At 41.9% G+C, this 13,317-nt stretch overlaps 1 protein-coding gene across 3 annotated transcripts in view; it reads right to left on the bottom strand.

The window, feature by feature from the left end:
• cdk14 (cyclin dependent kinase 14) overlaps positions 1–13,317 on the bottom strand; it is a 226,944-nt gene that overhangs the window by 105,579 nt on the left and 108,048 nt on the right. For all 3 annotated transcript variants that reach the window (XM_075464712.1, XM_075464714.1, XM_075464713.1), the window contains one exon: positions 2,022–2,142. In XM_075464712.1, coding sequence (XP_075320827.1) covers positions 2,022–2,142 — 121 coding nt within the window. The remainder of the gene's footprint in view (positions 1–2,021; positions 2,143–13,317) is intronic.

The raw sequence follows: 13,317 nt of genomic DNA, 5'->3' as shown, positions 1-13,317 counted from the left end.
TCTAGCAATGGGATTGCGCTTCAAATGCCCCAGAGTTCCCCTTTAATATAACTGTCAAAATAAGTCATTCCTATGTCTCAAAGTCATTTAAACATACAAACAATAAGTAGAAACAGTTCTAAGACTACAATGGCGGCGCCAAATACTCAAAACCAGTCGGCGAAACAACAACGTAACACCGCTCAGCCGCACACGATGTCGACTGCTGTGGCTAGCTCGGCTACCCCCGAGGCCTCGACTAGCAGCAATACGCTCACACCGAAGATGTTCTCTAACTCGCTCAACTCCCTCCAGGATTCAGTTTGTGGAAAGATTGGGGCGGCCATTCAGACACTGCGGGAAGATATTAAGCTGGATATTGCCTTGGTGAGAAGCGAGCTGTCGGTGGCGGTCGATAGCCGGCAAGCCTCGTTAGCATCACATGGTAACCAACTGAAGGAGTTGGAGAAAGCTGCCGACTATACCTGTACTATCGAGCTCCGCGCCCATGTGTCCCATCTTCAAGTTGTTGTGAGGGAGCTGCAGGCAAAATGTGATGATTTGGAAGGCCGTTCCAGGTGGAACAATTTGCGGCTTACTGGTGTTGAGGAAGGACTTGAGAATGGCCAACCTACGCAATTTGTGTCTCAACTTTTGAAGGATATACTAAACCTGAGCGAAGCCCCGCTGCTGGACAGGGCCCACAGATCACTACGAGCAAAACCAAAACCCGGAGACCCCCCGAGTGTTTTTATCATGCGTGTGCACTACACACATGAGGGATGAGATACTGCGTAAGTCCGCTTGGGGCCCCCTGATGTACAAAGGAAGGGCGCTCCACATTTTTCAACGACTACACCACCATGGTTATGAAGAAAAGGGTAGCGTTTGGAGACGTGAAACAGAGGCTGAGATCCATAGATGCAGCCAAGTACGAGCTACTGCGCACTCTGCGCCTCAGCATCCGCTGACCCCGCTCTGTCATTTTACGTGGTTTACCACTTCGTAGCTGAGTTTCTGACATTCCCAGTCGTTTCCACTTTGTTATCAGACCACTGACGGTTGACTGTGGAATATTTAATAGCAAGGAAATTTCACTACTGGAATTGTTACACAGGTGGCATCTTATTACGGTACCACGCTGGAATTCACCGAGCTCCCGAGAGCGACCCATTCTTTCACAAATGTTTGTAGAAGCCGTCTGCATGCTTAGGTGCTTGAATTACATAACTGTGGCCATGGAAGTGATTGGAACACCTGAATTTAATTATTTGGATGGGTGAGTTTATACTTTTGGCACAGCGCTGAAGGACTGAGAAGTTCAGGAGGTCCTTTGTCCCCACAGCCATAAGCTTTTTAACAGTGACTGCTGACATGTTTTTCTCAAATTTATTCATTTATTATTATTATTATTGTTCTTATATAGGCTACAATCAGTGGAGAAACAACAGTATCCAGAAAATTAACTCAGCTGCTCCTGATCAAATCTCAACTGTTTTTGGCAGAACCTTTCAGCTCTCCTCCTGCATAGCCACAGGAGGCTCATTTATAAAACAGAAGATAAGATAAAATTCTTTCATCGTCACTCAAAGAAGCATACTGATTAGTGATTTGGGAAGGCAGAAAGTCAGTAGGCATGACTTTATCTGAATTTTTAAGATTTTCTGAGCAGAAGGATTGTTCAGCAGTTAGCTTTGTACTTGGAGCACAGCTATTTGATGTTAACATTTTATAACAATGGAATTTGTTTTGTTGAAAGGATTTTCACTATTTGAAGGATTTTCACTATTTGACATTTCAGAGTAAACAGAACAACAGAACAGAACAACTGAATTGTACAATTAAAGTTGTTTTATCCATACCTGAATCAACCCTATCTCTGTGTGTAGTAGGTGTGAGTGTAATTAAGGCATTAATTAATGCCTCTCTAATTTCAAATCTACAGCACTGTATTTTCTAGGTTCCCTTTTGAAGAAACAAATCTCCATTTAAATAAACCAAGAATAAGTTCAACACACAAATCTGAAGCTATGAGTACCCACCACATGTCCAGGCAGGTCGAGTAGTCGGTGGATCCCAGCAGGACATCTGGGGGCCGGTACCACAGGGTCACCACCTCGTTGGAGTAGGTGTGGCTGGGGACCGACTTGGCCCTGGCCAATCCTGGGGGGGGGGGGGACACATAAGCTGAGTCTCAAAAAGCATTTGCATTAGGTGACCTTCTGAAAACAAAAATAAACTGGAGAGGAGCAGCAAACTCACCACAGAACCTGGTTATACAAACAATAAAGCATGACTAATAACATGAGATTGAAAGGTTGTGTGTGGTAGATTAACTATACATAGTTGTTGTTCCCGCTAAGATGTGCGCATGCGCAATAAAAGAAACACATAACAATTTATTTTTCACCATTTTGCAATGCATCTCCGTGAGTGACAGGTGACAAGGAGCGTGAAACATGACTAACACTGTCCAGCCAATGATATGATGCGGTTCACACGTATTTACGTTATTTACACGTATTTACGCAGCCAAAATCAGTGTCATTAACAGCTACGTTAACAGCGCTCTATGTGTATGTGCCGCTGTTTTGCAGGTTAGCATATAGCTAACAAAGTTTAGACAGGTAAATGCTACAAGTGCTAACTCCTTATTATGGCGAAACAAACAGGCAGTGGCACACCCACTCACAAGCCAAAGTAAAAAAGAAATGTTGTTCTTTTAAGATGGAATGGCTTTCGGAGTACGTGCGAACAGAAGAACAAGAGGTGAAACTGGGTGATAAATTTTTTTTTTTTCGAGTGAGAAAAGGATACTCTGCTAAACATGCTGCAAAGGTAAACTAGCAAGTGAGTTTTCTGAGGGAAAAGTGGGGAATGAATGGAAGTTGTGCCAAGACGCAAGATGGGAATGGGGATCGGGACTTTATTGTAGGAGAGCGCTAAAGATCGAGAGGAGAGGAATGAGCTTTCACACAAAAGGAAATCCAACCTTGAGCAATTTAAAATTCTCATCGACAATATTCTACTCGTCATCAGAATGAATGTGTAAATGCTGTCTGTTCAACAAATACAAAATCACATGGCAAAATATGTGAGCATGGGCGGAACGGATACGGGGCACGCGTGGAACATGTTATTTATTTATTTATTTATTTTTTTCGTTAGCACAAGTTTCTTGTGTTTACCTTGAATAGGGATGGCTCAGGTAATCCTGAAACATCCCATAGTTAAGCTGCTATAGGCCTAGACTGCTGGGGGGCCTCATCTGTCACACCTTTCCTCACTTTACTCTCTTTATGTATATGTGATATTATTGTGGTCATTAACTCGTGTTTCCCTGTTCCAACAGATATCCTTTGAACGGTGTTACAGTGCCGCCGCAGCCCCCTTCCCCCCCCCCCCCCCCCCCTTTCTGTCTTCTCAAACCCCAGCTGGTCGAGGCGGATGGCCACCCTTCCTGAGTCTGGTTCTGCCAGAGGTTTCTTCCTGTTAAAAGGGAGTCGTTTCTCTCCACAGTTGGCTCAGGCACGCTCAGGCCGGGAGATTGGACCGAAAAACAAAAAGTTTTCAGTGCAATCTGTTGGTTTTCTTAGCTAGGAAATTGTTTTTGAATTGGCTCTATATGAATGAATTGGATTATTTTATGAATTATGATTATTATTAATTAATTGAATTCCAATTGGCTTGAATTGGACTTACTATCTAAGTGCCTTGAGATGACATTTGTTGTATTTGGCGCTATATAAATAAAAATTAATTGAATTGAATGTCCCTCACTGGCGGCCTGTCCAGGGTGTACCCCGCCTCTCGCCCATTGACTGCTGGGATAGGCTCCAGCCCGCCCGCGACCCGATCGACGGATTCAGCGGTATAGACAATGGATGGATGGATGGATGAATGTCCCTCAAACTTCCCATATCTGTGCCCTCTGTCGCCTGGACTTTTTTCAGCCATTTTGACTGTTTAATCCTTTATTAACGTAGTAACGTGTTTTTCCGAGCTGTCTTTAAATGCGTTTTTGCGTACATGAGCGTACACATGCTAACGCCAGAATGGGTAGATCACCAACGGCGGGGAACGTGCTGCAGAGTGTTTTATAATCATATTCAGCAAACCAGCCACGAAAGGGCAAAAACATTGCACAGTAAGTAATGCTGTTGCATGTAGATAATGTTAGCTAAATGTTGACTACTTAATACATGCCAACATATAAAATTTAGTTAACAAGAATACTAATGTTGTTTTTACCTAAGTTACATTCCTTGCTAGTTAGTTGCTAGGAATAACCCATTCCTCTTTCATTTCTGTGCAGAACTTATGCTCACTATTGGTTTCCACATAATTTAAAGAAATATTTATTGCCATAATAGAAAGAGCAGAGTCAGGGAGGGGACAGAGCAGAGGCCAGCAGCAGGAACGATGATGCAGGGTGTTCAGAGGTAAGGAGAGATTATAACATGCTGAGAAAAGATATATATTGCAGGGAGAAACGAGGCAGGTATCAGGACAGGTTTTTCACAGATATTTCAGAATTACTCTCATTCACACTGCAAAATATGTTTTTGTCTGTTTTGTAATAGGTAGCACAGGGAGAAGGCCGTGTGTCAGGGACCAGGCTGCAGCACTGACAGTCAGGGAGAACCTTCAGACAGTGGTAGAGCAGGGGATGGCCACTCTAAAGCCACATCAGCCAGATCCCAAGACCATTGTGTGTCAAAAGTTGGCTGATAAAACAAATATTTCAGAGACAGTGGTATGAGGACTTCCCCTGGCTTCATTTCATCACAGGGGTTGAAGGGCAGCTAAAACTTTAGATTTTATTAGTATATAATTTAAAGAACTAAAGTTGGTCCTCTGGTGCTGTACTGTGGCAGTTAGTGATTATGTGCTGAGCCTCTATGGAGAGAGGATGATAAATCACTCAATGGACATTTGAAAAATGTGTCCCCCTCACTTCTGAGATGATGGTTACGCCCCTGTACAGTGGGGAAAATAAGTATTTGATACACCGCCGATTTTGCAAGTTTTCCCACTTACAAAGTATGGAGAGGTCTGTATATAAACTGTGAGAGACAATCTAAAAAACCTCCGCCAACCGCCAACCTACCTGTGGATAGCGAGCCATGTATGGACATACGTTCCTGATGTGGGCTACTTGTTGTTTGGCGCTGTCAGCAGAAGAGGCATTCCCTTCTCCCTATTCATTATTAGTGAGGTTTGACCAGTGTGTATGAGAGGTTTGACCAGTGTATATGAGAGGTTTGACTAGTGTGTATGAGAGGTTTGACTAGTGTATATGAGAGGTTTGAACAGTGTATATGAGAGGTTTGACCAGTGTGTATGAGAGGTTTGACCAGTGTGTATGAGAGCTTTTTACTAGTATATATGAAAGGTAAAGCTTTTCACTAGTTTATATGAAAGCTTTTCAGTAGTGTGTATGAGAGCTTTTGAGTAGGTTATATAAGAGGTAAATGTTTTCACTAGTTTATGTGAGAGCTTTTCACTAGTGTTTGTGCAAGGTTTTGAGTATAGTATGTGGAAGAGTTTAATTTCATATGTGTATATGGAAGTTAATTCTGATTTATGTCCCTGGTGGCACCTCATACTCGTCAATGGTGCAGTTATGTCTCCAGGCCCTGGTACTTGCCAAGGAGATGAATATAAATGACTTTGCAGACAGGCCTTCTTGGTGTTACCTCTTCATACAACGCAACCGCCTCTGTATCACCAGGGCGGAGTCTGGTTGCTGCCTGCTGTCACACCTGTTCATCATCAGCAGTCAATAACACCCATTCTTAAGGAGCAGCAGGAGCACCAGTCTTCGCCAGATCGTTATACCATTACTGTGGTAATTAGGCCGAACTCTGCGTGTTAGAGTTTATTCTCATTCTATGTACTTTTGACTCTCTGGTTACGATTCCTGGCTGAGCTGCATCACACTTCTGTGTTCGGATCCACCACTGAGCCAACATCAACCAACCACTGAAGGTCCTCTGTCCTCTACCTGCCTGCTCACGCTCCTACTAATCTGGAGCACATCTTCCAGCCAGCCGTACACTTCCCCACCTTCCAGTCAAACCTCCACCTGCAAATAGTAAGACCGTCTCCATACTTCTCTTGGGATATTTTGGATTCCCCACGCTAACTGTTATCTCTTCATCCAGTTGACGCCTGCCTCGTATACCTCAGTGTTGTCCTGTTACTCTCCAGTCCTCTGGGTTCTAAGTCAACGTGTTCGTGTCACTCAAATTCTCTGGTGTAGAAGAAATAAACTTGTTTTTTCTTTAAGTGAATATCGCATTGTTTTGGCTGAGCCCAATGACAATGGCATTAGCTCTTTGTCTCTTCCCAAATGGTTTGGAGGACTTAATTAAAGCATTTAGCTTGGTTTAAAAAAAAAAATAATAATAATAATAATAACAACTTCCTGTCCTGCAGCAAGTCCCCTGTGTGAAGGAAGAATAAAGGCAGATAGGAGAATAAATGAGAGGAGGGAAGGGGTATTTAACATCTCCACGTGTCAGAACACCCACAAGGAGTCTCAGCTAGCATTCATTATAGCCAAGCACTGTAATCTCTACACAATAACCTAACAAGGGGCATCAAACCACTCACACTGATAGGCTATCATCCCCTCCACCAGGATCTTGTGTGTGGGTGTAGGGGGTGTGGCTGATTGGGTGTGAAAGGAAGATGTAGTGGTTAGAGGTTGGCTTGTTTGTAACTCAGACAGTTGTAATGTGGCACAAAGTGGAAACAAAGCATGTCTGCAAAGTCAACAGAAAAAAAATACAAAACCTATCTTGCCCATCAACTGTCACCTAGAATAATACCCCATTCAGGCCAAAAAGGTGACGCAATGATGCTGGCACTAAAGGGGTACATTTGGTTATTGTGCTTCACAGCTTCTGGTTGGTGTGTTTCTATGCAATGCAACTGACTGACTAATAAAGAAAATAATCATGAGTTGAACTCAATCACCTCTACAGTTGGAGTTTGCATGTCCTCCCCATGCTGGACTGTACTGGAAATCTAATACAGAGACTGTGTACAAAAAGGGGATTAAGATTAAGATCAGATTTATTGTCATGCATACACACAGAATTTGTCTTCCGCTTTTAACCCATCCAGGTTGGCACCTGTTGACACGCACATGCACAGGGTCACACAATCATAGAGGCAGATGCCAACCTGGAGCGGTGGGCAGCTATTCACAGCGCCCGGGGAGCATGGGGGTACAGTGCCTTGCTCAAGGGCACCTCGGCCGTGACAAAGATGTGGAACTGACACCCCTCCAGCTGTCAGCTCCACCAATCTTTTTGAGTGGCGAGAGTGGGAATCGATCCGCAAACCTTCCCGTTATTGGACGACCGACAAACCACTGATTCACGGCCGCCCACGGGATAAGCAGTCTCTAGTTCCTAAGGAAACTGAGATCCTTCAACATGTGCACCAAGATGTTGGAGATATTTACCAGTCTGTTGGGGCCAGAGCCATTATCAGACTTGATAAAATCATCAAGAAGGCTGGTTCTGCACTTTGTCTCAGGTTGGAGTCTTTTGAGACCGTGGTGGAGAGGAGAATGCCGAATCAACTGTTATCCATCATGGACAATGACCAGCAACCTCTCCATCACACAGTAGACAGACAGCAGAGTACCTTCTCTCGCAGGCTGCTCCAGCTCCGCTGTCCAAGGGACAGATACAGGAAATCTTTCCTGCCACATGCCATCACACTGTACAATAACAGCTAAGACTGAAGAACACTGTTTATTTATACATTTTATATTGATATTTTTAACATGTCTAGGCTGTACTTTTACATTCCATTTAATGCTGCTGCTGCACTGTAATTTCCCAGCTTGGGATCAATAAAGTATATCTATCTATGCATGTGAGAGGGTGTACCCTGCCTCTCACCCAATGGCAGTCGGGATGGGTTCCTGACTTCGATTAAGCGGGTAAAGAAAATTGATGAATGGATACATGGACGTTTTGTCACAGCTAGGTCTATTAGCCGTCCCTTTCAACTGTGAGGAGCCAAATGGAGAAAGGTGTTCAGAGGGGAACCCAGAGGGAGAGGAGGGTGCTGGCTGTGGTACTGTGGCTCTGAGTCAGCGGTGGAACGAGCAGGCAGGTAAGTGGAAAAAATGACTATTTATTTTAAACAAAATGCACAGCAAAGCCAGATACAATAATCAAGGGAACACTTAAAAAAAAACTAAGGAACTGACAAAAAAATAATAATAATTACTAGGAACTAAAAACAATAGTAGTAGCAAACCAGGAGAAGAGTCCAAGGAGAACAGAGGATCTGACAATGAGTAAATGACAACCGTGACCACCGTTTAAATACAGAAGAGGGTGATTTGTGAGTGAAGACAGCTGAGGGAAGGAACACAGGTGAAGAGAGTGAAGCTGATGAACCGCCTGGAGAGAGACAGAGGAAGGTGAGGAAATGGCAAGACAAAACTAACTGGAAATCAGGGACTGAACAGAAAAACAAACACAGATCGTGACACTTTTATCATGACCAATTGTTCTTGATCTGCATATGCTGATGTATCAGCCTGTGGTGTGTGATTTCCTGCAGAGTTGGTGCAGTGACACCATACAACAACAACAGAGCAATCATTAATCTAGTCTTTGCCAACAGTGAAATCAATAAAGCATAAAGACAAAGTAAGTTTAATAAGCAAGATCTCAATTAGCTACTCCTCCTCCGATACTGATAAAATGTCCAGTTTTCCACCCACAGACACGTCGGAGGCAACCGAAGTTCGAACAGTGCCAACTGAACTTCATTGAAACAATATGGGGTCAACAGTATGTACCAGCTCACTGGGTTTCCTCTGTAAGCTCAGTGAACACTCACAATTAGCCTTCTGGGACCAAAGGCAGCAGATACTCCTACTTTAACAATTGCTTGTTTCCATGTGCTTTGACATCTGATTCCCCTTTCACACAGTTCTGTGGGCATGTTCGCAAAAACATGATTGTAACCCCATGATCCCTCTGCAGAGGAGGGCGCTGCTTCTAGGTCAGACCATTGGATTCATACACGCAAACATGTGCACACACAGACATTCAACCACCTTCACTTGATGTGGGTCCAAGCAAGTCATAGCTTCCTCTAGCTTCTCCTTTTCTGACTCTAACAAGCAGAAGACTGTTTAAAATAGGATTGCACTTGCTGAACAGTGTAACTCCCATTGCAAGTTGAAGTATGTTTACCTTTAGTGCATTGGGTTTGTCTCCAGAAAAAAATTAAGAGTCGGTACCATTTCTCTGAACTTGTGTGCATGTGTGTATCTTATTCTTGCATCCATAGTACACTACCTGGCATCGTCCCAGCTCATTTCACAACCCAAAATGGACGGTAATGAGCTCTGTATGAAAGTAACATAGTCCGGTCATTACCAATATATACACAAGCCCTGTTCGTTCTGACAACTTATTTCAGTTTAGTTTCAGGTTTGGACTGAAAAACACACATCAGCAACCGTCATTTTCCAAAGAGACCTTTTCCATTACCACACCCAGCCAGGTGCCAGCCATTCCCCCTAACAAGCCCCAACACTGGCAAACTGGACCAGGAACTGCAGGAAAGCAGAATACCCTCCACTCATCACAATTTCTTCTTTGAATTTGGAGAACACCACCCTCAGCCTCAGAGAGGAGTGGACAGTCAGCCCAAATGTTGTACACACACTATTTGGAGGAACCAGCACCAACCGATCCCAACTACCTGTGAGGTGGGACTGTATTAGCTGAGTGGGGCTCCGGCAAATTAAGTGAGAATGTAATTGGACCTGATTTGCATTGCATTTGGAAATTTTCCCAGCCATTAGCACGACCTTGATACACAGCTGCAGGTATGTATTGTGCCCACAACCCAAGAGAAGATTTTTTTTTTTTTTTTTTTCAAATGATACAGAAAACAGGGGGAAAAATTCTTTCACCTTTTTTCCAATTTAAATTGAAATACTTTTCTGTGTGTAAGAAAAGACAGAGCAAGGTTTTTCTCAGTGTCCATTGTTTATGCATCTGTCCCAAATGTCCATTTATCTACTTCATGTTACTCAGGCAAAGTTCTCAATTTACTACTTTATCTACGCTTCATCACCCTTCTTTCTTCATGGGGTGGAAATGATGAATGAATAAAGAAATAGGATTTGACGTAGAAGTATAATTCTGACAAAAAATGTGTAGGTTGTAGACAGTGTTCTAATTAATGTGAACAAATCACTTGTGATTTTTTTTATGAACTAAAAAGTATTAAAATAAAGCTATCAGAACAGTACAGCTAGTTTGTGTGCAAATAATAAAAACAAATAGAAAACCTCTTACAAGACCATTTTACAGTGCTTGCTAATAAGAAAAAAAAATACACAGGGATTCTCAAAAGGCCTTTATGTTAATAAAACATGAACTTTGCAGTAAATTTGTTCGGAGGGATACAAAACAAAAACTATTTTTCATCCTCATGTTTTACATTTAAACTGGTAAATGTTTGAACACTGGCACAAGTGTTATTTTGGCCGTTTACGAAATACATTTATATAATGAATATGGGCTTAAAGTGCAGACAGTCAGCTTTCAGTTTTAAAATTGGATAAAAGGTTTATGTTTATGTAAGTTTTGTGTCAAAAAGTGTGTCATAGGTAGGTCAGGACTACTAGTTTAATATTTTTCATCAGCAAAGCCAGTAAAAGGTTCCCAGGTTCCCAGTTTGCATTCGGAAATTGGTTTGGCATCATAAAAAGTTCTCAATGGAATGGTTCCTCAGTGGAACACACATCCTTTGTGGTAAAAAAAAAAAATAAATAAATACGGTGGCATTGTGGTGAGACATTCACGAGGAAGAGTCAAGTTACTTTCGGCAAAACCCTGAACTAGACATTTCTTCTGCTGCATTCATCAGCATGAGTGTGCGTATGATAGAGGAAAAAGAGCCCTGTGGAGCCTAAGAGCATATAGACCAAGAAGTCTAGTACAAGCATGTGTTTAAATGGGGAAGGTGGCTTGTAATGTAGAAGTTCTTTTGAGTGGTCAACTACACAAGAAAAACATTCAACTATTTAAATGCAGTCCAGTCATTATTACATGGCCATGCAAGTCTTCCACTTGCACGAGTCATCAGTGTTAACTGATGATTTGACGGATGAGAGAAACCGCAGGATAAACTTTGGCCTGAAACGTAGTGAGATTGTTTCTTGGAGTTCTTGAAGGTAAAGGCTTAGTCAGTGTCCTGATCTGAACCTGATTAAGGTGCATTTTACCTTCTAAAAACGAAACAACACCTGACTGCTGCAATAAAGGCCTGACTGTTTTACAGAGGAGAACATCTTTTCCTTGATGTCCATGAGTTCCCAAAGTATTAAAGATGAACATTTTATTGATATGTTCATGAATCCAACTACAATTGATCTCCTTGTGTTCTAGATTAGAAAGGGCTGTAATTCTCAACCGCTTTCTCCAAATTTGATAGGAGTTTACACTTTAATCAGAGATTACTGTAATATGTCCAAATACAGCTGGATCCTACTGTACATTAAACATTCCTCATATTAATCCATCCATCCATTTTCTATACCCGCTTAATCCGTCGGTCGGGTCGCAGGGGGCTGGAGCCTATCCCAGCGGGGTACACCCTGGATAGGTCGCCAGTCCATCAGAGGGCCACACAAACGAGACAAACACACACACACTCCTAAGGACAATTTTAGAGACACCAATTAACCTAACATGCATGTTTTTGGACAGTGGGAGGAAGCTAGAGTTTTTCATATTAATTCCAAATTTAATTTTATCCATTGATTTCTGTACCTTTTGTAATATAATATAGAGCCACAAATCGGTAGACTTCCAGACGGTGGATTGTGTAAAGAGGGACGATCAGTATACCCTTGAAAACAAAAGAAACGTACCTGCAATGTTTAAAACAGAGCAGCATGTTTAGTAAAATAGTTGTGATGTAAATTAGTACTAATACTTGTGTGTACTACAAAAGGTAGAAACTGCAAATCCCACTTTAGCTCTGCTTAATCATCAAGATTTCAGGCTTCAGATAACTCTAAATTGACCCTAGGAGTGAGTGTAAATGTGGATGGTTGTGTGTCCCTGCGACCTGTCCAGGGTATACCCTGCCAATGATGGCTGGGATAGGTTCCAGCCCCCCTGTTACTCCGAGTTGGATTAAGTTCTATAACCATAAAAGATGGATGGATTGAAAAACTTTAATTCCGTGTGTGTGCCATGTCTGTGGACAGAAATGCAAGATAAAATTTATAACTGTTTTGATTTTTTTTTTTTTTTTTTAAATCTATATACAACACACTATGTTGCACCCCCATGTTTCAACAGTAACCTCAAACCACACACCCAGCACTGAGTTCTGAACAGGCCAGAATACATCACAGCATTATTAATGTGGCTTTGAGTGCACGAGATTTTTGTGTGGTAGAGTAAATCTTCCAGGATCAGTAAGGAAACTAAAGAGTAACTGCACACAGGTAAGGATAAAAAATATCTACCAGTATGGGGGGAATAGAAGGGGAACTCAAATTTTGAATTGCATCAGGTTTTAAGTATTTTCTATAAGCTAAATTTGCTAACAGTTTGTTTTTTTTGAGTGGATTTGATAGGTTATTTTCCCCCTGAAATACCAGTGTGCAAAGTTGAAAACAATGTGACACATGCACTGGTATTTGGATGTATTTGATGGGATAGCCATGAAAGTTCAAAGGTTAAAAAAAGCTCCCAAAACTTTTAACACTGGAGAATAATGTCAAATAACCTAAACTACAAACTTTAAACTATGATAACAGTTTTAATCAAGTCCTAAAGAAACTATATCCTAAATATACAATTCACATTGTATGTTGCCTTTGCTTAATTCTTGTTGGATGTTTTTCTGTGTAAAAACATAACGCCTGGACCTAATCATTACTCCACTCATAAGATTTCTTACGTAGTTCCATTGTACTGTACAGACTATTCACAATGCAGAAACGCAGCAAAACATCTTGGCCTTGGAAGAAGAAATAACTAACTGATGGCATTGGATGGATAACTTCCAAAAAACAATAAAAACCTTTAACATAAGAATAATGTTGACCATAACCTCAGGAGGAACCTTTTGTGGGGATGAAAAAAAGTCTTCCTCCAAACCATTTCAAAAGGTTCTTTGTCCCTGGGGAATGCTACAGGTGTGGCTAAGTACTGCTCTTTTTTTTCTCCTTATCTATTCTTCATTCTCCCCTGAATCATATTTTCTGACAGCCTCTCATCCACTGAGTGATTTGGCACCTCTCATTGCACCTCTGAACTCCTC

The sequence above is a fragment of the Odontesthes bonariensis genome, chromosome 5, assembly GCF_027942865.1.
Source record: "Odontesthes bonariensis isolate fOdoBon6 chromosome 5, fOdoBon6.hap1, whole genome shotgun sequence".
In the NCBI taxonomy this organism is placed as follows: domain Eukaryota; kingdom Metazoa; phylum Chordata; class Actinopteri; order Atheriniformes; family Atherinopsidae; genus Odontesthes; species Odontesthes bonariensis.
The sequence above is the reverse complement of the archived record's forward strand: the minus strand, read 5'-3'. Positions and strand labels throughout refer to the sequence as shown.